We start from the raw sequence: 22829 nt of genomic DNA on the forward strand, positions 1-22829 counted from the left end.
GAAATAAATTCATTGGAACAAAGAGTTAATTTGAGACTATTTCAAAGAGCTGAAGTATACTTTTAAAAAAGGACATGAATTGTATCTCTATATAACAATCTTTGCTGTCAGCTCTCTCATGGTTGTATTAGGAACAAAATTACTTCATAAATAAATTATTCTGGATCCCTTTCTCATTAAAATTGTCAAGACATTATAAGATCACTAAACCTAAATGCCTTTTGTGTATAGTATATGAACTAGGTAATAAGCAAAGTCATAGCATGGCAGGTTGTATTACATATATTTGATAATTTTAGTGACATCATGTACTGCCTGATAGACACAAGTCAATGTGACTTTCAAACTATTATTTGTAATAATGAATTTTAAAGACATCACAAAATTAAACCTCTCTAAAATTTATATATATGTGTGTGTGTGTGTTTGTGTGTATGTATATATATTCCAATTTCAATAATCTCTCAACTCCTAAGAATATTTTCAATTCCTATTGTGCCTGAATTTTTCCATTTTTATCTTTCAGTTGTACCATCCAATGAGTTACTAACAGAGATTGAATAACTAGCTTCACTATAGCTCCAGTACTAAGAGGAGTGGTCAGGTTTGGGTTTTATGGCCAGTAAAACTTGCCACAAAAGAAAAAAAAATCTAATTGGTTTAGTCTGTTATTGTCATAGATGGAAGCATGGCAACATGAAGGTATATATGGTACTAAAGAGGTAGCTGAGATTTTACATCTGGATCCATATGCAGCAGGAAATGACAGTGACACACTGACAAGACCTGAACTTCTGAGACATCAATGCCTTCCCCCTAGTCACACCCCTCCTCCAATAAAGGCACACCTATTCCAAGATCATACCTCCTAATAAGGCCATTTCTTATGGTCCTATAAGAGCTATTTTTACTCAAACCATCACATTTCCTGCCCCCTATAGGCTTGTACCCATATCATAATGCAAAATGTGTTTAGTCCAACTTCAATAGTCCTCATAGTCTAGAACAGACTCAAACTTGTTTTAAAGTTCAAAGTGTCTTCTAAGATTCACCTATAGGGGTCTTTCTTAACTATAACCCCTGTAAAATCAAAATGGAAAAAGCAGATCACATAACTCCAACATATAATGGCACAAGATATATATTACCATTCCAAAAAGGAGGAAAGGGAACACAATAAAGAAATACTAGACCAAAGGAAGACCAAAAATCAGCAGGGCAAACTCCAAACACTGGAGCTTCATGTATGATGTCAAAATGTTCTTCAGATCTCCAACTTCATACATTTTTATTTCCTTTTGTTTTCTTTTTCATTTATTTACATCCAAAATGCTGTCCCCCAAATCCAACATCCCAGAATTCTTCTACCCATCGTACCTCCCCTTTGCCTCTGAGAGGGGGCCCCACCCCTAGATATCCCCCCACCCTGGGGCATCAAGTCTCTACAGGATTAAGTGGATCTTCTCCCACTGAGGCCAGACATGACAGCCCTCTGCTACATATGTTCTGGGGGTCTTATATCAATTCATGTAAGATCTTTGTTGGTAGCTCAGCCTCTGGGAGCTCCCAGGGGTCAGGGTTAGCTGGCACTGTTGATCTTCCTATGTGATTGCCATCCCCTTCAGTTCCTTCAGTTCTGCCTTCCACTAATTCTTCCATAGTGGTCCCCAACCACATTCCAGGGCTTGGCTGTGAGTATCTGCATCTGTCAGAATCAGCTAGTGGGTAGATCCACTCAAAGGACAGGTATACTAGGCTCCTGTCGGCAGGCAGTGAAGTGTCATGGATAGCCGATGGGATAGATCCCAAGTTGGGCAGGTCGGCTATTCCTTCAGTATCTGCTCCATCTTTGTTTCTGCATTTCTTTTAAACAGGAGCAATTGGGGATCAAAAGTTTTGAAAGGACATTGGTGTCCCCATCCCTCCACTGGGGGACCTGTCTGACCTGTAGGTCTCTTCAGGTTCCATATCCCACTGTTGGACATTTTGCCTAAGGTCACCCACATTAAGTCATGGCATCCTTCCTCATCTCAAGTCTCTAGGACTTCCTAGAGGTTTCCTTCACTCACCAACCCAAGTAGCTACATTTTTCCATTCATTATCCTGGCCATATGGGTCTCTCTCCTGTCTCTTCCCATACCTGATTCTGCTCCCTATTACCCTCCCCTTCTCATCTCCCACCCAGAACCCTCCTTCTGCCTCCCATGGCTATTTTGTTCCTACTTCTTAGTAGGATTGAAGCATCCTTACTTAGGCCTTCCTTCTTGTTTAACTCCTTACAGTTTGTGGGTTATATCATGGCCATTCTATACTTTTTGGCTAATATCCACTTATAGGTGAGCACATACAATGCATGTCCCTTTGAGTCTGTGTTACCTAACTAACTCAGGATTATATTTCCTAGTTCCATCCATTTGCCCAAAAAATTCATGATATACTTGTTTTTACACACACACACACACACACACACACACACACACACGCACACACACGCACACACACACACACACACAGAGAGAGAGAGAGAGAGAGAGAGAGATGTGTATATGTATATATATATATATATATATATATATATATATATATATATATATATATATATATGAATACCATTCTGTTGTGTAAGTGAACCAAAATTTCTGTATCCATTCTTTGGCTAAAGGATATTTAGGTTGCTTCCAGTTTCTGGCTAATCATTATGATGGTGATGATGATGATGATGACGATAATGATGATGATGATGCATATAATGGAACACTTGTCCTTGTAATATGGTGGAGCATCTTTGAAATGGTATAGCTGGAACTTCAGGTAGAACCATTTCCAGTTTTCTGAGAAAACACCAGATTGATTTCCGAAATGGTTGTACAAGTTTGAAAACCCACTAACAATGGAAGAGTTTTCCCTTTCCCACCAGCATTTGCTAGATATATACCATCTATCAGATGTAGGGTTAGTGAAGATCTTTTCACAATATGTAGGCTGCCATTTTGTCCTATTGACAGTGTCCTTTGCCTTACAGAAGCTTTTCGATGTAAAGAGGTCCCACTACCCATTGTAGATCTTACAGTCTGAGCTATTTGTGTTCTGTTCAGAAAATTTTCTCTGGTGTCAATACACTCAGGGATATTTCCCACTTTCACTCCTATTAGAATCAGTATATTAGGTTGCAGTTCTTGATCCACTTTGACTTGATCTTTGTGCAGGGTGATGCATATGGATCAACTTGCCTATATGAGGACTGTTAGACCATCATCACTTGTTAAAAATTCTTTCTCTTTTCCATTGTATAGTTTTGTCTACTTTGTCAAAAACAAATATCCATAGGTATGTGGGCTTATTTCTGGGACTTCAGTTCTATTCTATTGATCTACTTATCTGTTTCTGTACCAATGCCATGCAGTTTTTATCACTGTTGTTCTGTTGTTCAGATTGGGATCAGGGAAAGTGATTCTTCCAGAAGCTCTTTTATTGTTCAAAATTGTTTTGACTATGCTAGATATTTTGTTTTTTCCATATTAAATTGAGAATTGCAGTTTCAATATCTGTAAAAACTGTGTTGGAATATTGATGGTAATTGCTTTGACTCTGTAGATTGCCTTTGGTAAGATGGACATTTTCACTCTCTTAATTCTACCTTTCCATGAATGTGAGAGATCTTTCCATCTTCTGAGGTCGTCTTTGATTTCTTTCTTCGGGATCTTGATATTCTTGTCACACGGATCTTTAACTTGCTTGGTTATAGTAAAACCAATATATTTTATATTATTTGTGATGATTGTGAGGGGAATTGTTTTCTTTATTTCTTTTCAGCCTATTTATCATTGTATAAAGGAGGGCTACTGATTGATTTCTTTGAGTTAATTTTACATCCAGCCACTTTGCTGAAGTTGTATATATGCTGTAGGAATTCTTTGGTGAAATAGATTGCAATGTATTAGTATTAGCTCTTCTTTGAAAGTCTGGTACAATTCTAAGTTAAAGCCATCTGGTCCTGGGCTTTTGTGGAGGTGGTAGACTTTTAATGAGAACTTCTATTTCCTTAGAAGTTATAGGTCTACTCAAATATTTATCCAATTGTCATTTAACTTTGGTAAGTGGTATTTATCAAGAAAAAGTATCCATTTCATTTAGATTTTCCAATTTAGTGACATAAGATTTTTGAAGTAAGATCTAATGATTCTTTAGATTTTTTCAGTTACTATGTCCTCCCTTTTAATTTTTGATTTTGTTAATTTTATATTATCTTTCTACATCTTTTAGTTATTTTGGCTAAGGATTTATCTATCTTGTTTTTCTCAAAAAAAAAAAACTTGGTTTATTGATTCTTTTGTATTGTTCTCTTTGTACCTAATGTATTGATTTCAACCCTGAGATTGATTATATCCTGCTATCTATTCCTCTACTCCTCTTGGGTGTGTATGATTCTTTTTGTTCTAGAGTTTTCAGATGTGCTGTTAAGTGTTAGTTTAAAAAGTCTCTCTGATTTCAATATAAAGGTACTTACTGCTATGAACTTTCCTTTTAGCACTGCTTTCATTGTGTTTGGGTGTGTTATGCCTTCATTCTCATGGAATTCTACAAAGTCTTTAATTTCATTCTTTATTTCTTCACTGACCCAGTGGTCATTAAGTAGAGTGTTGTTTAGTTTACATGAGTTTGTAGGCTTTCTGTTGTTTCTGTTGTTGTTGAAGTCCAGCTTTAATCCATAGTGGTCTAACATGCACATGGTTATTTCAATTCTCTTGTATCTGTTGAAACTATTCCATGTTACCTACTTTGGTTCCCTGTGAAACAATGCTCCACCCTCTTCTTGGACTGACTTAATCCACCTCTTCAATGATGGGGCCTAAAGAAGTACCACCAGATGGGGAAACTCTTCCACCAGGGAAGCCACCAGGCATTCCACCAGGCACACCATCAGCACTCTGGTATAGATTGGAAATGATAGCATTGCAGACTTACTCCAGTTCTTTCTGCTGATGCTCAAATTCTTCCTTCTCTGCAGTCTGGTTCTTAACCAGCCAGCTGATGATTTCATTGCACTTGTTAAGAATCTTCTGTTTGAACCAAAAAAACACATGGTATGACTCATGGCTCTAACTGCATATGTAGCAGAGGATGGCATAGTCAGTCATCAAGGGAAGGAGAAGCCCTTGGGCATGTGAAGGTTATATACCCGTATATAAGGGGCTGCCAGGGCCAGAAAGAGGGAGTGGGTGGGTTCAGGGCAAGGGGGGAGGGATAGGGGGTTTCAGAGGGGAAACAAGGAAAGGAGATAACATTTGAAATGTAAATAAAGAAAATATCTAATAAAAAATAGAATCTTCTGTTTGTCCTCATCATTGATATCTCCTTGAAGTTTCTCATCTTCAAATGTTGCTTTCATGTTGAAAGCATAAAACTCCCATCAGTTTGTGGAAGAGAACTTATCTCTCTGCATCTCATCCTCAGCTTTTTACTTCTCAGTGTACTTTTTGCACTCAATATTCTCCGTAATCAAGCACCCGTGTCATTGGTGATGATGATCTTGTCCTCTTTCTCTTTTTTAAATATGTTTTATTACGTACTTTCCTCAATTACATTACAATGCTATCCCAAAAGTCCCCCATACCCTCAGACCCCAACTCCCCTACCCATCCATTCCCACTTTTTGGCCCTGATGTTCCCCTGTATTAGGGCATATAAAGTTTGCGTATCCAATGGGCCTCTCTTTCCATTGATGGCTTACTAGGCCATCATTTGATACATATGCAGCTAGAGTCAAGAGCTCCGGAGTACTGGTTAGTTCATAAAGATGTTGCACCTACAGGGTTGCAAATATCTTTAGCTCCTTGGTTACTTTCTCTAGCTCCTCCATTGGGGGCCCTGTGATCCATCCAATAGCTGACTGTGAGCATCCACTTCTGTGTATGCTAAGCCCCGGCCTAGTCTCACAAGAGACAGCTATATCAGGGTCCTTTCAGCAAACACTTGCTAGTGTATGTAATGGTGTCATCGTTTGGAGGCTAATTATGGGATGGATCCCTGGATATGGCAGTCTCTAGATGGTCCATCCTTTTGTCTCAGCTCCAAATTTTGTCTCTGTAACTCCTTCCATGGGTGATTGTTTCCAATTCTAAGAAGGGGCAAAGTGTCCACACTTTGGTCTTCGTTCTTCTACAGTTTCATGTGTTTTACAAATTGTCTCTTATATCTCGGGTATACTAAGTTTCTGGGCTAATATCCACTTTTCAGTGAGTACATATCATTTGAGTTCATTTGTGATTGTGTTACCTCACTCAAGATGATGCCCTCCAGGTCCAATCATTTGCCTAGGAATTTCATAAATTCATTCTTTTAAATAGCTGAGTAGTACTCCATTGTGTAAATGTACCACATTTTTTTTTTTATCCATTCCTCTGTTGAGGGGCATCTGGGTTCTTTCCAGCTTCTGGCTATTATAAATAAGGCTGCTATGAACATAGTGGAGCATGTGTCCTTCTTACCAGTTGGGACATCTTCTGGATATATGACCAGGAGAGGTATTGCTGGATCCTCCAGTAGTACTATGTCCAATTTTCTGAGGAACCGCCAGACTGATGTCCAGAGTGGTTGTACAAGCTTGCAATCCCACCAACAATAAAGGAGTGTTCCTCTTTCTCCACATCCTCGGCAGCATCTGCTGTCACCTGAATTTTTTATCTTAGCCATTCTGACTGATGTGAGATGGAATCTCAGGGTTGTTTTGATTTGCATTTCTCTGATGATTAAGGTTGCTGAGCATTTTTTCAGGTGCTTCTCAGGCATGCGGTATTCCTCAGGTGAGAATTCTTTGTTTAGCTATGAGCCCCATTTTTAATGGGGTTATTTGATTTTCTGAAGTCCACCTTCTTGAGTTCTTTATATATATTGGATATTACTCCCCTATTGATTTAGGATAGGTAAATATCCTTTCCCAATCTGTTGGTGACCTTTTTGTCTTATTGACGGTGTCTTTAGCCTTGCAGAAGCTTTGCAGTTTCATGAGGTCCCATTTGTCAATTTTCGATCTTACAGCACAAGCCATTGCTCTTCTATTCAGGAATTTTTTCCCCTGTGCCCATATCTTCAAGGATTTTCCCCACTTTCTCCTCTATAAGTTTCAGTGTCTCTGGTTTTATGTGGAGTTCCTTGATCCACTTAGATTTAACCTTAGTACAAGGAGATAGGAATGGATCGATTTGCATTCTTCTACAGGATAACAACCAGTTGTGGCAGCACCATTTGTTGAAAATGCTGTCTTTCTTCCACTGGATGGTTTTAGCTCCCTTGTCGAAGATCAAGTGACCATAGGTGTGTGGGTTCATTTCTGGGTCTTCAATTCTATTCCATTGGTCTACTTGTCTGTCACTATGCCAGTACCATGCAGTTTTTATCACAATTGCTCTGTAGTAAAGCTTTAGGTCAGGTATGGTGATTCCACCAGAGGGTCTTTTATCTTTGAGAAGAGTTTTTGCTATCCTAGGTTTTTTATTTTCCAGATGAATTTGCAGATTGCTCTTTCTAATTCGTTGAAGAATTGAGTTGGAATTTTGATGGGGATTGCATTGAATCTGTATAATGCTTTTGGCAAGATAGCCATTTTTACAATGTTGATCCTGCCAATCCATGAGCATGGGAGATCTTTCCATCTTCTGAGATCTTCTTTAACTTCTTTCTTCAGAGATTTGAACTTCTTATCATACAGATCTTTCACTTCCTTAGTTAGAGACACACCAAGATATTTTATATTATTTGTGACTATTGAGAAGGGTGTTGTTTCCCTAATTTCTTTCTCAACCTGTTTATTCTTTGTGTAGAGAAAGGCCATTGACTTGTTTGAGTTAATTTTATATCCAGCTACTTCACCTAAGCTGTTTATCAAGTTTAGGAGTTCTCTGGTGGAATTTTTAGCGTCACCTATATACACTATCATATCATCTGCAAAAGGTGATATTTTGACTTCATCTTTTCCAATTTGTATCACTTTGATCTCCTTTTGTTGTCAAATAGCTCTGGCTAGGACTTCAAGTTCTATGTTGAAGAGGCAGGGAGAAAGTGGGCAGACTTGTCTAGTCCCTGATTTTAGTGGGATTGCTTCCAGCTTCTCACCATTCACTTTGATGTTGGCTACTGGTTTGCTGTAGATTGCTTTTATCATGTTTAGGTATGGGCCTTGAATTCCTGATCTTTCCAAGACTTTTATCATGAATGGGTGTTGGACATTGTCAAATGCTTTCTCCGCATCTACTGAGATGATCATGTGGTTTTTGTCTTTGAGTTTGTTTATATAATGGATTACATTGATGGATTTCCATATATTAAACAATCCCTGCATCCCTGGAATAACACCTACTTGGTCAGGACAGATGATTGCTTTAATGTGTTCTTGGATTCGGTTAGCAAGAATTTTATTGAGGATTTTGGCATCGATATTCATAAGAGAAATTGGTCTGAAGTTCTCTATCTTTGTTGGATCTTTCTGTGGTTTAAGTATCACAGTAATTGTGGCTTCATAGAATGAGTTGGGTAGAGAACCTTCTACTTCTATTTTGTGGAATAGTTTGTGCAGAACTGGAATTAGATCTTCTTTGAATGTCTGATAGAACTCTGCACTAAACCCATCTAGTCCTGGGCTTTTTTTTTTTTTTTTTGGCTGGGAGACTATTAATGACTGCTTCTATTTCTTTAGGGGATATGGGACTATGTAGATCATTAACTTGATCCTGATTTAACTTTGGTACCTGGTATCTGTCTAGAAATTTGTCCATTTCATTCAGGTTTTCCAGTTTTATTGAGTATAACCTTTTGTAGAAGGATCTGATAGTATTTTGGATTTCTTCAGGATCTGTTGTTATGTCTCCCTTTTCATTTCTGATTTTGTTAATTAGGATGCTGTCTCTTTGTCCTCTATTGAGTCTAGCTAAGGGTTTATCTATCTTGTTGATTTTCTCAAAGAACCAGCTCCTCGTTTGGTTAATTCTTTGAATAGTTCTTGTTTCCACTTGGTTGATTTCGCCTCTGAGTTTGATAATTTCCTGCCTTCTACTCCTCTTGGGTGAATTTGCTTCCTTTTTTTCTAGAGCTTTTAGATGTGTTGTCAAGCTGCTAGTGTGTGCTCTCTCTAGTTTCTTTTTGGAGGCACTCAGAACCATGAGTTTCCCTCTTACAAATGCTTTCATTGTGTCCCATAGGTTTGGGTATGTTGTGGCTTCATTTTCATTAAACTCTAAAAAGTCTTTAATTTCTTTCTTTATTCCTTCCTTGACCAAGGTATCATTGAGAATAGTGTTGTTCAATTTCCACGTGAATGTTGGCTTTCCATTATTTATGTTGTTATTGAAGATCAGCCTTAGTCCATGGTGGTCTGATAGGATGCATGGGACAATTTCAATATTTTTGTATCTGTTGAGGCCTGTTTTATGACCAATTATATGGTCAATTTTGGAGAAGGTCCATGAGGTGCTGAGAAGAATGTATATCCTTTTGTTTTAGGATAAAAAGTTCTGTAGATATCTGTTAAGACCATTTGTTTCATAACTTCTGTTAGTTTTCTTGTGTCCCTGTTTAGTTTCTGTTTCCACGATCTGTCCATTGATGAAAGTGGTGTGTTGAAGTCTCCCACTATTATTGTGTGAGGTGCAATGTGTGCTTTGCGCTTTACTAAAGTGTCTTTGATGAATGTGGCTGCCCTTGCATTTGGAGCATAGATATTCAGAACTGAGAGTTCCTCTTGGAGGATTTTACCTTTGATCAGTATGAAGTGTCCCTCCTTGTCTTTTTTGATAACTTTGGGTTGGAAGTTGATTTTATTCGATATTAGAATGGCTACTCCAGCTTGTTTCTTCAGACCATTTGCTTGGAAAATTGTTTTCCAGCCTTTCACTCTGAGGTAGTGTCTGCCTTTTTCCCTGAGATGGGTTTCCTGTAAGCAGCAGAATGTTGGGTCCTGTTTGTGTAGCCAGTCTCTTAGTCTATGTCTTTTTATTGGGGAATTGAGTCCATTGATATAAAGAGATATTAAGGAAAAGTAATTGTTGCTTCCTTTTATTTTTGTTGTTAGAGTTGGCATTCTGTTCTTGTGGCTGTCTTCTTTTTGGTTTGTTGAGGGATTGCTTTCTTGCTTTTTCTAGGGCATGATTCCCGTCCTTGTATTGGTTTTTTTCTGTTATTATCCTTTGAAGGGCTGTATTCGTGGAAAGATAATGTGTGAATTTGGTTTTGTCGTGGAATTCTTTGGTTTCTCCATCTATGGTAATTGAGAGTTTGGCCGGGTATTGCAGCCTGGGCTGGCATTTGTGTTCTCTTAGTGTCTGTATAACATCTGTCCAGGCTCTTCTGGCTTTCATAGTCTTTGGTGAAAAGTCTGGTGTAATTCTGATAGGCCTGCCTTTATATGTTACTTGACCTTTCTCCCTTACTGCTTTTAATATTCTCTCCTTATTTTGTGCATTTGTTATTCTGATTATTATGTGTCGGTAGGAATTTCTTTTCTGATCCAGTCTATTTGGAGTTCTGTAGGCTTCTTGTATGTTCATGGGCATGTCATTCTTTATGTTTGGGATGTTTTCTTCTATAATTTTGTTGAAGATATTTGCTGGCCCTTTAAGTTGAAAATCTTCATTCTCATCAACTCCTATTATCCGTAGGTTTGATCTTCTCATTGTGTCCTAGATTTCCTGGATGTTTTGTGAGTTAGGATCTTTTTGCATTTTGTATTTTCTTTGATTGTTGTGCCGATGTTCTCTAATGAATCTTCTACACCTGAGATTCCCTCTTCTATCTTTTGTATTCTGTTGCTGATGCTCGCACCTATGGTTCCAGATTTCTTTCCTAGGGTTTCTATCTCCAGAGTTGCCTCACTTTGGGTTTTCTTTATTGTGTCTACTTCCCTTTTTGCATCTTGGATGGTTTTATTCAATTCCATCACCTGTTTGGTCGTGTTTTCCTCCAATTCTTTAAGGAATTTTTGTGTTTCCTCTTTAAGGTCTTCTACCTGTTTAGCAGTGTTCTCCTGTATTTCTTTAAGTGAATTATTAAAGTCCTTCTTGATGTCCTCTACCATCATCATGAGATATGCTTTTAAATCTGGGTCTTGCTTTTCGGGTGTGTTGGGGTGCCCAGGACTAGGTGGGGTGGAAGTGCTGCATTCTGATGATGGTGAGTGGTCTTGATTTCTGTTAGTAGGAGTCTTATGTTTGCCTTTCACCATCTGGTAATATCTGAAGCTAGTTGTTATAGTTGTCTCTGGTTAGAGCTTGCTCCTCAGGTGCCTCTGTTAGCTTCTATCAGCAGACCTGGAAGACTAGATCTCTACTTAGTTTCAGTGGTCAGAGTATTCTCTGCAGGCAAGCTCTCTTCTTGCATGGAAGGTGCCCACATATCTGGTGTTCGAACCTGCCTCCTGGCAGAAGTTGTGTTCCACTCATCAGAGGTCTTAAGATCCCATGGATGGTCCTGTGAGGACCTTGGGGGTGTCCGGAAACTCCGCACACAAGGCACCCCGGTGCTGGAGTGGACCCAAAGGGACTTGTGCCCCTGATCAGGCCGGGTTATCTGCTTCCCTAGTTAATGCAGTCTCAGGTCCTGCTCGATTGGTTTGGAGCAGATGCTCTGTTCCACTCACCAGAGGTCTTAGGATCCCGTGAGGAATCCTGTGTGGGTCCTTGCAGGTGTCCAGAGACTCCGAGGGCAAGACACCCTGGTGCTGGAGTGGATCCGAAGGCCTTGTTCTCTTTCTTGTGCTCTTATTTACAGCAGAAATTTGAGGATGCCATTGGCATCGATGTCAAAAGTAACCTCAATCTGAGGAAACACACAGGGTGCTGGAGGTATGGCTGTGAGCTCAAACTTGCCAAGCAGGTTGCTGTCCTTATTCATAGTCCTTTCACCTTAACACACCTGAATAAGTACACCTGGCGAAAGAAAGTCTGTCTCTGCTTGGTGGGAGTGGTGGTATTGTGCTTGATAAGGACAGTCCTGACTCCACCAGCAGTTTCAATACCAAAGAAGAGAGGAGTGACATCCAAGAGCAGCAAACCCTGAACATTCTCAGAATTGTCTCCAGTAAATGGCTGTCTGGACAGCTACACCACAGGCAACAGCTTCATCATTGTTAATGCTCTTATTCAGCTTTTTTCCATTGAAGAAGTCTTGCAGAGATTTCTGAGTCTTGGAGATTCTGGTAGAACCACCTATCAAGACAACATCATAGATCTTTGACTTGTCTAGTTTGGCATCTTGAAGAACCTTCATTACAGGGTTGAGTGTGCCACAGAACAGGTCAGCATTCATTCTTCAAATTTAGCCCAGGTATTGGAGGTATAGAACTCAATTCCCTCATAGAGAGAATCAATCTCAATACTGGCCAGGGTTCTGGAAGAGAGGGTGAATTGACCCACTCACAGGCAGTGCAGAGATGCCTGACAGCTCTCTAGTTCTCGCTGATGTCCTTCTAGTGCTTTCCCTTAAACTCAGCAATGAAATGGTTGACCATTCAGTTGTCAAAGTGTTCTCCACCCAAATGGGTGTCTCCAGCTATTGATTTAACTTCAAAAATTCCATCCTCAATAGCGAGGATTGACACATCAAAAGTGCCACCTCAAAAATCAGCACATTCCTTTTGGCTCCAACCTTCTTATCTAAGCCATAAGCAATAGCAGCAGCAGTTGGTTCATTGATAATTTGAAGTACATTGAGGCCAGAAATAGTTCTATCATCTTTTGTTGCCTGTCTCTGAGAGTCATTGGAGTAAGCTAGCACTGTGACCACAGCATTGGTAACAGTCTTTCCAAGCTAAGCTTCTGCAATTTCTTTCATCTTTGTCAGAACCATTGAGGACACTTCCTCTAGTTAGAAACTTTTTGTCTTCCCTTTATACTCAACTTGGACTTTGGGCCTGCCTGCATCATTTAGCACCATGACGAACCAGTGCTTCATATCAGACTGAACAACAGCATCATCAAACCTATGTCTGATCAGACATTTAGCATCAAAAACTGTTCGTGAGGTTCTTTGCAACCTGATTTTTGGTCACATGCCCAATTACTTGTTCTGTGTCTGTGAAAGCAACATAGCTCTGTGTGGTGCAGTTACCCTGGACATTGGCAATTATTTCCACATTTCCATGCAGGAAGACATCCACACAAGAGTAGGTGGTGCCAAGATCAATGCCATATGCAGGTCCCTTAGACACGGTTGCTTGTGTGTAGGCCCTGCTACACTGTCAACGAGACCACAGAAATGCCAGAGAGCTGCCTCTGCATTCAGTAAGACCTAAGGTCAATTCCTTGTGCTTCAGCTATGTTGGGATATGCAGGGCTTGCTCTGGTAAGGGCTCTGGCGGCGTCATATTACCCTGGCTGTTGTTGGACTTGTTTCTACACTGGCCTTTAGCCATCTGGGCTTTGCAGTTATAGATTTAGATGCTGACTTCTGAATTTATCTTTATTGGGTGGTTATTTTTTGGATGATTTTCCCCTTTGGTTTCTGTTTCCTTTGATGAGTGGCCTGAGTGGTCTGAAGTTCCAGTGACTAGCTAGTCTTCAGGTCCAATAGAGTATCTCCCCTGGGATTTTTGTGCCTCTGAGGCCTCTGGAGATTTGGGTGCTAACATTGCCTCTGGGATCCCTAGTACAAGCATGGTCTGGAGTCCTTCATGCCAGTAGGCCCCCAGGGAAACAGGCTAGGTGTGGACTGAAAATGGAGTCCAGGGTACTGTGTTTTAGGAGAATATGGTGGAAAAGTGTGTGGGGTAGGGTCTTAAATATTTTTTTTTCTCATGCCGGCAGTAATTGAGTAAAGCAGGCAGAATTGTAGGGCAGAAGATGGAGCATAGGGTATGGGGTACAATTTACCTCTCTTTAGAGGTGATTTCATGGGTATTAGTGGGCACTGTCTTGAAAAAGGAGGGGCTTACCTGGTGCCTCTAGGACCAACAGGCCTTCAGGAAAGCAGGAGAGTGTAGAGCAGGGCATGGCATGCGGTGCAGTTTACTGCTGTTGCCCTGTTTGTTTTCTAATAGGAGACAGAAAGGGAGTGGATCTGAGTGAGAAGAGAGGTGGAGAGTCAATGGGAGGAGTAGGTGCAGGGGAAGTTATGTGAGAGGAAATTGATTTCAGTAAAAGGAAAAGACAAAAAATAAGGATAAGTTGACTTCTTTCCCTATTTATATCCTTTCTATTTCTTTTTCTTATCTTACTGTTTTTCAATAGATCTTAGTAGGAACTCTGAGTTTTTCTCCATTTCATATGAAATTGACTACAGATTTGCCATACATAGCTTTTATTATGTTGAAGCAATCTCCCATCACCCCTACCCTTTTCATGACTGTCTTCCTAAGGAAAAGTTGGATTTTGTTGAATATTTTTCTGAGTTTAATGAGATGATCACATAATTTCAGCATTTGAGTGTATTTATGTGATAGATGGCATATATTGACTTACATACAATGATCCATCCATGTGTTTCAGGAATGAAATAAACTTGGTTGTAATGATGAATTCTCATTCATTTATTTGAAATAATTTTTGATAATTTTATACATGGGTGCTATATTTACATCATTTTCTCATCTCTTTTTTTCACCCCCAACTAGTCTTGTTTCTTCTACTGCCTTTCAAATTCATGACCTTTCTCTTACTCAATATTCATTTACACACACACATACACACACACACACAAACACACACAGACACTCACATCCCTAACTGAGTCCATTTAGTGTCGCTTATATGCAATACATCCTGCTCCATATATGTTAAGGTTTATTGTTAAGTTTTCCTGTCATGTCTAGAAGATAATATCTTCTGGCCCTCTGGCCCTTACAATCTTTTCACCTCCTCATCTGTGATTTCCCCTTAACATAAGGTGTAGAAATTCTGTTGTAGATGTATTGGTTGGGGCTGAGTAGCCAATAGACACACACTCTCTACATGTATAAATTATGGATTTCTGATATCAGTGACCTATACTAAGCTCTATATAACAGTTAATGGATAAAAATGGAAAAATTGTTTCACTATAAGCATTTAATGTATTACATTACAATGAGAGGACAGATTCTAAAAATGATATTGTGAAAATATTCAGAAACTGTTCCCTATTCCACAATTTATGCAAAATCCACTTGTGTGAATAACAGATTTATAATTCACATCAGTTTCTCTCTGAAGAGAGTATTTGAAAAAACATCACTAAAACAATGGCAGTTCTTAATACCACACTGATTTGATATCATTTAACTTATGTTTCTCTAGGTTACAGGGTTCACAAGTAAAATGAGATGTTTGGGTTTAGTGATTTTAAAGAATATTCTTAGTTTCACTGAGATAAGATTGATTCACCACGAGCCAAGAGAGTCCAGAACTATTCATTCATTAACTCACTCATTCCTAATCCAACCAATGGAGTGTTGATAGCAAAAACTATTCCATAAGAATATGATTCATAGACATTATGAAGAGACCACTTCACCTATCTGCAGTGTTTTCAGACTAACCCTTGCCTCTCAGGAGATTCACTGGCATGTGTTGTGGGAAATCCAAGCTGGACACTGCCTGAGATATAGTTTCCTAAAAAGCCTCCATAGAGCTCCTTTAACTTCCTGGTTCCTGAGGCTGTAGATTAGTGGATTTAACATGGGAGAAATGAGTGTGTAAAAGATGGCAACCTGGCGATCTTGTTCTAGATTGTAGCTGGATGATGGCTTGAGGTACATGTGAACCAAAGAACCAAACAGAAACATCACAACAAGAACATGAGAGCTACAAGTGGACAGAGCTTTCTGCAGGGCAGCAACTGAGTGCATGTGGGCTATAACAATACCTATGCGAACATAGGAGCCAAAAATAAAGAAAATGGGGCTTACCACCACAGCTACACCCTCAGTGAAGATTAACATTTCATTGACCACTGGTCGAGTACAGGAGAGCTTCAGTAGAGGAGTGATGTCACAAAAGAAATGGGTGACCTTGTTGCCACAGAAGGTTAAACGAGTGACCAACACACTGTACAGGAGACTGTTAAGGCTGACCACCACCCATGAGGTCAATGTTATTCGCAGACAGAGGCTATGGCTGACAATGGAAGAATATCTTAAAGGGTCACAGATGGCAACATAGCGGTCATATGCCATTGCACCAAGCAAGTGAACTTCCATACTGCCCACTGTCATAAAGGAAAAGAGCTGTGTCATGCAGCAGTTATAGGAAATGGTTCTGTTTACAGAAAGTGTGTGCACCAGCATCTGGGGAACAATGATAGTTGTTAGAGATATGTCAATCAAGGAAAGCTGACTGAGAAGGAAGTACATGGGGGTATGAAGCTTGGGGTCTGAGCAAGCAACAAGCACTAGTAGGGTATTGCCCAAAACTGCCATCAGGTACATGATAAGGACAACTCCAAAAATAACTGGCTGCATCTCTGGCTGGCTGGACAATCCCAACAACACAAATTCAGTCACTTCTGTCCTGTTTTTAGTAGCCATAAATCGTGCCCTACATCACCTGTAAAAAGGGAAGAAGATCAGAGCTGGAAAAGAAGAAGATATCAGAGCCCAGCCATATCACAGGTATCTGCATCCCAGATTGGGTAACTGGGGAACTTGTGAAACCTGTGCTTTTTAATTAAAAATCATCATAAACATTTAAAAAAAATGTTAAGCCACTCTCTGGAGTGAAGATATTCTTCTCACTTTAAGCACCAAGAAACTCAGTTTTGTTCTTCTGATAACTGTGTTGCATAAAATCAACTAAACTTACTCAAGGTGTGAACAGATGTAAGTAAGATAAGCTCTGATTTTTTTTAGTGGCTATTTTCCTCACAGAATTTGATTCTCACACCTTTTCAAATCAAAATTTCAGTATAAATGGATCAAGAGGAATACCAGCCTTTGCATGCTGCTGTACAAATAGACATTTTGATAATGTAATAGATTTATAACTATTTAGTCTTAGCTCCTCAGTGGTCTGTACTTTTATGCCTCTGAATAATATGTTGCTATTTTATATATACACACTTGACATTTGTGTTTAATCAAATTAAGATCTCTTTTAGCCTTCTTTTAAAACATTAAAAATTATCTTTTTAGAATATTTTACTCTTTCCCTTTCCTCAATTTTAATAATAATTTTAGCTATCTGATTTTATCTGATTCATTCATAAAACTTGAAATAATGTAACAATGGTAGCAGACATTCTCAGACTTTGAATGTCAAGAATATTTTCATGTTCCAATAATTAGTACCTGATAGTTAAAACTATAACTATTTATTTCTTATCTAAAATCAGTTTTACTAAGCTTCGTCTAGTCAGCCTTCCAATCCTTTTCAAAGTTTCTTCCTGGTATTATTTTAGAATGTTTATCCTATGTATCTCTGAATTCTATAACATTGCTTCATGTAGTAGTATTCCCGTGATGAGTCAATATGAGAATGTGTTAATCTAGAGATTAAGTCTAAATTTAATCTTCAATTCTGAGAAAGTTTCTCATAAAAATGTTTCTTAATTTTTCTCCTTATTATGTGTTTGGAAACCCTTGGAAATTGGGTCTTATGCTTCTTTGACTTATATTTCTGTCTAAATTTTTTTCAGGTGTGCCCTGGATTATATTCCTAAAATTGACACTTACGTTGTTCTTGAAATGCTATTCTTTTTCTCATGAGCTCATTGTTCAATTTCTTCCTTTATTGTTCCACACTACTTTAGTATGAGAACAGTTCTAGAAGTACACATTTTTGAGTTTTAACTTTTATTTAAATTTTTTCATTAGTGAGCACAGTTTTAGTTTCATTATGGTCTCAGGTATATATCCAAAAGATTCTAAATCTTACCACAGAGGTTCCCACACATCCATTCTTCTTGCTGCTCTATTCACAATAGCAAATATATGGAAACAGTCTAAATATCCATAAAAATCGAGGGTTAGTAAAAATGTCATCTGCATTCACAATTGAATTTTATTTAGCTATAAAGAAAGGTGACATTGAGAATACATGTCTTGTATTACCCTATATAGCTTGAATGATTGGTTTCTTCTTGTGTCAGTTACATAGTTTTGTAAATATTGGGTATTTTCTTTTATGATGCTGGTTTGTCACTTTTGTACCTTCATTTTGCTTGTTCTAAGAACTCTTGCCTATATTCTACTTGTCCCAACTAAAAATGAGGGCTTTCTCTGAGATATAACACTCAAATTAATAGCCATAAGTTTTTCACTTTAGAGAAAATTTTCAAGTTTCAATTGGGAAAAGATAATAAGCTATTAAATCTGAACTTTAAAGTAGAGAGAAAATTACACACACAGTACCTGGTGGGTTTGTACTGTTGTCAGCATGCATATCCACAGCTTTTTCCCCTTTCTCTCTATTTACTCACCTTCCTCCTGGCCTGGCTACTTCCAGCATGGAGTCTTTTCTAGAAGGTAATCTCTTCCACTTCAATCCTTTGATTGTATGCTAAGCATGTGGTTATGTTATTAACATGTTATCTCTTAAAAATCCACATTTGATAATGATTTTCATTTTTTTTACTTAGTATTATATATTTTGCCCTGTGTTTCATTGAGATCCCTAAACAAAAACAGATAAAAATGCAACACCAAAGCCATCTCAACTATAGCTGATTCATTGAAGTAACTGACTCTACCGCAGGAAATCAATCGCAAAGAGATTATATGTACAAGTCTATCAGTCAGGGATCTTTGTTTTGAATAACTTAAAAAATTATTTGCCTTTTAAACTCTTAGATATCGGGAAATGCTTACATTGTAATTCATCAGAAAGATACTCATCTCACTGTGCTGAAGCTTCTGTTGGCATCTCACACTTTTCCTAAGTTCATCCCCATTTGCTTGTTTGGACTTTGTTTTTCCTATATCTTCTGATTAATACACTCAGACCATCTTTAATTAATGGAACTTATCTATAAAGTAAAAGTTGGAATGTCCAAGAAAACTTACATTTTATGTTTACTCTTTTGTCTTCATTTCTTCCTTTATCTTTCCACATCAGTGAATGGAGTTCAAACTATAAATTATCATGATGCAATGACTCTTTTTTTTTCTTTCAAAAGAAAGCCACACAAATGTCAACACGGAGGTGTAGATGGGAATGAAAGAAAGTACAAGAAGAAAAGGATATGAACTCATTTTCTCCATGATGACATGGTAAATGATCAGTCTTCAAGAAAAAAAGCTGCCAAACTGTTGTTTGTCCCTAATTAAGATAAAAAATGTAATAGCAAAGTGTTCATTTTATGTTAAACAAAGCAAAACTATGTTCTAAAGTAGGATCATATAATACAGATCACTCATATTAGTAAGAATAAGAAGCAGTAATCTTGTTCTTGTGAGCCAGTTTCATGGATTCATCTTGGTACTCTCGCTACTTTACAGCCTCATCATCATGTCCATCAGATCCTGAGTTCAATACGTTCCACTCAGGAAACCTGGAGAGAAGGAAGATGAGAGAGTGAGACAGACAGACAGACTGCAGGACAGGCAGATGGATAGACAAGCAGCCAAAACCATATAGATTGCACTGGAAGATCTCAAGTCAATAAGTAAACAAACATGAAAATGGATAAATAGAATCCCTGGAAACACACTTAAGAATATCTGATCTCAGCGCCAATCCCTTACACTATTAATGATACTCTGTTGTGTTGCAGACAGGAGACTAGCATAATTGTCCTTTGAGAAGGTCTACCTAGCAGCTGACTGAAACAGATACAGATTCCCATAGCCAAACTTTGGACAAAGGTCAGGACTTCTTATGGAAGAGTTGGTGTCTTAGTCAGGGTTTCTATTCCTGCACAAGCATCATGACCAAGAAGCAAGTTGGGGAGGAAAGGGTTTACTCGGCTTACACTTCCATACTGCTGTTCATCACCAAAGGAAGTCAGGACTGGAACTCAAGCAGGTCAGGGAGCAGGAACTGATGCAGAGGCCATGGAGGGATGTTCTTTACTGGCTTGCTTCCCCTGGCTTGCTCAGCCTGCTCTCTTATAGAACCAAGATTACCAGCCCAGAGATGGTCCCACCCACAAGGGGCCTTTCCCCCTTGATCGCTAATTGAGAAAATGCCTTACAGTTGTATCTCATGGAGGCATTTCCTCAACTGAAGCTCCTTTTTCTGTGATAACTCCAGCTGTGTCAAGTTGACACAAAACTAGCCAGTACAGTTGATGTAAGAATTGAAGGCTCTGAGGGGGTAGGAACTCCACAGGAAGGCCAACAGAGTCAACTAACCTTGTCCCTTGGCAGCTCTCAGAGACTAAGCCACCAATCAAAGAGCATACATGGGCAGGACTGGGACCCCTGACACATAAGGGTGCCCTGTCTGGACAGGGTGGGAGAGGATGCACCTAACCCTGCAGAAATGATATCCAAGGGGGCTACCCTTTCAGAAGTGAGAGGGACAGGTGAGGGGGTAGGAACTCTGTGAGGGGGGACTGCTGAGAGGGTGAGTAGCATTTGAGATATAAATAAATAAATATATAAATTTTTAAAAATATATTTATATAAATGATAGTTGCCACTACCTGCAAAAAAATCTCTTAATACATATCTAGTGCTGTGAGAATAACTAGAGTCATAGAGGAGAAACAGTGAGAGGGTCCATCTAACTCAATTGTCTTCTGCTCTATTTTTATGAAAGCATCTCTTTTTTTTTAGAAAAAAAATATTTTCATATTATTTGAGTTTAGTATTTACCTCTTTTAATATTCTGTTTATATTCATTCCTTAGAGTTTATATATTTTGTTACATATTTTCAGATATATTTTCTTTCTTTTATATTAGATATTTTCTTTATATACATTTCAAATGCTATCTTGAAAGTTCCCTATACCCTCCTATACACCCTGCTCCCCTACCTACCCACTCCCACATTTTTTGGCCCTGGCTTTCCCCTGTACTGGGGCATATAAAGTTTGCAATACCAAGGGGCCTCTCTTCCCAGTGATAGCCAACTAGGCCATCTTCTGCTACATATGCAGCTAGAGACATGAGCTCTGGGGGTACTGGTTAGTTCATATTGTTGTTCCACCTATAGGGTTGCAGACCTCTTCAGTTCCTTGGGTGCTTTTTCTAGCTTCTCCATTGGGGGTCCTGTGTTCTATCTTATAGATGACTGTGAGTATCTACTTCTGTATTTGTCAGGCACTGGCATAACCTCATACGAGATAGCTATACCAGGGTCCCTTTAGCAAAATCTTGCTGGCATATGCAATAGTGTCTGGGTTTGGTGGCTGATACAATATATCTCTACTGTTCTGTTTGTATCTGAACATTATGCAAGGGATCTCTTTGGTACCTTATTGATCACAATTCTCTTTTGCTGATTATTCTGGCTGATTCTGTGATGTATAACTAAAATCTTCTTTTGTTATTGTCTCAAAAATAGACCCTCCAAATGCTCACGAAATGAATTACAACTTCTGTCACATACTTCTAGGATTCAAGGATGATGAAATGTTTCTCTATATATACTCTACTTGATTCCATCATTGCTTACTCCATATCAACACTCATTCTTCACTCCAAAGCTCATTGGTGGCATAACTGATAATTCCTTCATCTTCTCTCTTGACTCTAATATTGTACCTCATTCTATTTTCTTTGGTCTTCTTTGTACAAATATAAAGATGTTTTCTATAAAATTAATATAATTTATTTCTAGCTGCCTCATTCCCCTTTATTTTAAGACAGGGAATATAATTTTAGCCTCGTTTTTCCTTTATATCTAACATTGTACACCAAGATAAATGTCTAGGCAGATGTATATTCCTCCTATATAGCCCCATTTTTATCACTTTTCATAAAAGATTTCTGAAGGGCCGGTAACTGTAATGAAGCAAGGTCATGTGACATATACTCATTCTGGGATTCTACTAACCCCAGGAGGTTCCAACTGTGCTCAGATAAAGTAATAATGTAACTAATTTCAAAGGAATCACTCTAAATAACACTCCTAGAATTTAGAAAATTTTGTCTCCCTCCTACCCACTCCATACTGTTCCCACAGCTCTAAGTTGATTTGATTTCTGTTATAATAAACTGCTCTAATGCACACAAATAGCTGCTAAAGTTACAAAAAAAGTGACAGCCAGACATCTCATGTCTTGCTGAGACAACCACAGACCTATGCTGGAGCTATCTTATTAGAAAGACTACATGTCAATCTTATAGAACTTTTACCTAACAGAAATACATTGTATAAATTAATACACTATGTTGAAATATAGGGATAAAAGACAAATCAAGAATAGAAAATTATTAAAGAAAGTAACACTGTTCCTTCCACAAATAAATTTCAATATATTAGGGGATGGAGAAAGGATAAATGTGGAAGAAAATGTTGAATATTATTGTAAGGAACTAACTTCAGCTAGTGAAACTTACAGGGATCCTGATTTTTAACTGTTAAAAAATTCTTCACTAACCCCACATCCAACTGAAGGCTAATATCCAAAATATATAAAGAACTCAAGAAGCTAACCACCAAAAAAAACCCCAAACAACACAATCAAAAATGGACTGTAGAACTAAACAGAGAATTCACAACAAAGGTATCTCAAATGGCTGAGGAGCACTTAAAGAAATGTTCAAAGTTCTTAATAATCAGGAAAAATGACCCTGAGATTCCACTTTACACCAATCAGAATGGCTAAGATCAAAATCTCAGGTGACAGCACATGTTGAGGATGTCGAGAAAAGGGAACACTTCTCCACTGCTGGTGGAATTGCAAATTGGTACAACCACTCTGGAAATCAATCCTTACTACCACAAACTGGCTCTGAATGATGTCATTGTCATTAGTATATGCC

General features: G+C 38.5%; 1 protein-coding gene and 1 pseudogene across 1 annotated transcript; both read right to left on the bottom strand.

Annotated features, from left to right (window-relative positions):
- Positions 1–4823: 4823 nt before the first annotated feature.
- Gm13437 lies at positions 4824–13976 on the bottom strand (annotated as a pseudogene).
- Positions 13977–15517: 1541 nt separating this feature from the next.
- On the bottom strand, positions 15518–16486 carry Olfr361 (olfactory receptor 361). Its single transcript, NM_146368.1, has one exon. The coding sequence runs from the start codon at positions 16484–16486 to the stop codon at positions 15518–15520; it is 969 nt and encodes a 322-aa protein (NP_666480.1).
- Between the last annotated feature and the right edge of the window lie 6343 nt (positions 16487–22829).

This window comes from Mus musculus, chromosome 2 (assembly GCF_000001635.26).
Source record: "Mus musculus strain C57BL/6J chromosome 2, GRCm38.p6 C57BL/6J".
Taxonomy (NCBI): domain Eukaryota; kingdom Metazoa; phylum Chordata; class Mammalia; order Rodentia; family Muridae; genus Mus; species Mus musculus.

Coding starts and splice junctions, on each gene's coding strand:
- Olfr361 (NM_146368.1), bottom strand. CDS start 16,486: ATGGCTACTAAAAACAGGACAGAAGTGACTGAATTTGTGTTGTTGGGA.